The 2,356-nt window shown below is 32.6% G+C and overlaps 1 protein-coding gene across 1 annotated transcript; it reads left to right on the top strand.

Annotated features, from left to right (window-relative positions):
• LOC149513117 (uncharacterized) lies at nucleotides 1-1,725 on the top strand. The gene is made up of 4 exons (XM_089749333.1): nucleotides 1-474; nucleotides 814-891; nucleotides 1,002-1,217; nucleotides 1,495-1,725. The coding sequence occupies exons 1-4, from the start codon at nucleotides 1-3 to the stop codon at nucleotides 1,723-1,725; spliced, it is 999 nt and encodes a 332-aa protein (XP_089605459.1).
• Nucleotides 1,726-2,356: the final 631 nt, after the last annotated feature.

The raw sequence follows: 2,356 nt of genomic DNA, 5'->3' as shown, positions 1-2,356 counted from the left end.
ATGTGTGTGAATTATCAAGATTTAAATAAGGTTAGCCTAAAAGATAACTTCCCATTGCCACATATTGACACCCTTGTGGATAATACTACTAAGCATTCTGCCTTCTCGTTTATGGATGGGTTTTTTGGATATAACCAAATCAAAATGGCTCATAAAGATATGGAGATGACTATATTTGTGACAATATGGGGCACATTTTCCTACAAGATTATGCCTTTTGGGCTTAAAAATGTTGGTGCCATATATCAAAAAGTAATGGTTACTCTTTTTCATGATATGATACACAAAGAGATAGAGGTGTTTATTGATGATATGATAGCAAAGTCTAGGGAAGGAGAAGATCATGTAACTAACCTCAAAAAACTCTTTGGAAGGTTGCGAAAGTACCAACTCAAGCTAAATTCGGCCAAATGTACATTCGACTCTAAATCAAAAAAATTGTTAGGATTCATAGTCAATAAAAAGGGTATTAAGGTAGATCCTAATAAGATTCAAGCCATTTGAAATTTAACAACTTTATACATGCAAAATGAGGTGAAAATTTTTTTAGTGTGATTGAATTATATCTCTCATTTTATATCCCAACTCACCTCAAAATGTGATCTAATTTTTAAAATGCCATGTAAAAATAATCTTAACAGTTGGGATGAAGAATGTTAAAGTGCTTTTGAAAAAATTAAAGAGTATTTGACAAACCCATCGATATTGGTACCACATGTTATAGGAAGGCCATTAATCTTGTATTTAACAGTACAAAAGAACTTGATGGGTTGTGTATTAGGGTTAAGAGATGAAACTGGCAAGAAAAAATAGGCCATTTATTACTTAAGCAAAAAGTTTACGAAGTACGAGACTAAACACTCCCAGTTGAAAAAAACACGTTGCACGTTGGTATGGATTACCCATAGGCTTAGGTAGTATATGCTTTATCATACAACTTGGCTTATTTTGAAGTTAGATCCTCTCAGGTTTATGTTTAAGAAGCCATCCCTTTCAAGCAGATAGCTAGATGGCAAGTCACACTTTTAGAGTATGATATTATGTATGTATTACAAAAGTCCATAAAAAGAGGTGCGATAGTTGATTTTCTTGTTGATAGGGTTACAAAAGATTATGAGCCCATAAAGTTTGATTTCCTAGATAAAGATTTAATCACAATCTTGCAAGATGAAGATGAAAAGCCTATGAAGAAATGGTGGAATATGTTTTTCGATGGGGCATTCAATATAATCAGGCATGGCATTGGGTTGTATTAATATCCCTAGAAAGGAATTATTATCCTAGCATGGTAAGGCTGGATTTTAATTACCCAAACAATGTAGTTGAATATGAAGCATGTGCCATGGGATTACAGATGGCCATTAAAAAAAGATTGATTTATTATAAGTATATGGGGATTCAACCTTAGTGATCTACCAACTAAAAGGTGAATAAAAGACTAGGGACCCGAAATTGATGTTATACCAAAATCATATAACTGATTTGATTAAGTAGTTCAAAGAGATTCGATTTCAATATGATGTTCAAAAAGAAAATCAAGATACTGATGCTTTAGCTACTTTGACCACTATGTTCAAGTTAAATGCTAATACAAGAATTGAACCCATTATAGTACAGATGTGGGATTCACCGGCTATTGTTCAAAATATGGAGGAAGATATAGATCATTGGCCCTGGTGTTATGACATTGTACAGTATATTAAATGTCGAGAATACACTGAGTAGGCTTCAGAGAATGACAAGAGGATTATTTGAAAATTAGTAGCATGGTTTATGCTCAATATAGAGATTTTATACAAGAAAGGTCAAGATAAGATATTGTTGAAATGTTTAAATGTTATGGAAGCAAGAAAGATATTAGAAGAAATCCATGAGGGGGTTTGTGGAATATATGCCAATGGACATATGATGGGCAGACAAATAATGAGAGCATGTTATTATTGGTTTATATTAGAAAATGATTGCATCAATTATGCCAAAAAGTGTCATAAGTGTCAAATTTATGCAAACAAAATTCATTCTCCTTTAATTCCATTGCATGTGTTGGCACCTCCATGGCCATTTTTTATATGAGGAATGGATGTGATTGGGCCTACAATCCTAAAAGTTTCAAATAGACATCATTTCATCTTTGTGGTAATTGATTACTTTACCAAATTGGTATAAACAGCTTCTTGTGCTAGTGTTTCACGATCAGTGGTATGCAAATTTATAAAAAAAAAAGAGATAATATGCTGGTATGGAATTCCAAAAGGAATTATCTTTGATAATGCTAGCAACTTAAAGAGAAAAATGATGAAAGAGGTTTGTGCAAAGTTTAAAATAAAAGCATCATCATTTAGTACCATATCCCTTA

This window comes from Durio zibethinus, chromosome 20 (genome assembly GCF_047325235.1).
Source record: "Durio zibethinus cultivar Kanyao isolate XHJ-2024 chromosome 20, ASM4732523v1, whole genome shotgun sequence".
Lineage (NCBI taxonomy): Eukaryota > Viridiplantae > Streptophyta > Magnoliopsida > Malvales > Malvaceae > Durio > Durio zibethinus.
Note: the sequence above shows the minus strand (reverse complement) of the source record. Positions and strands in the feature narration are given on the sequence as shown.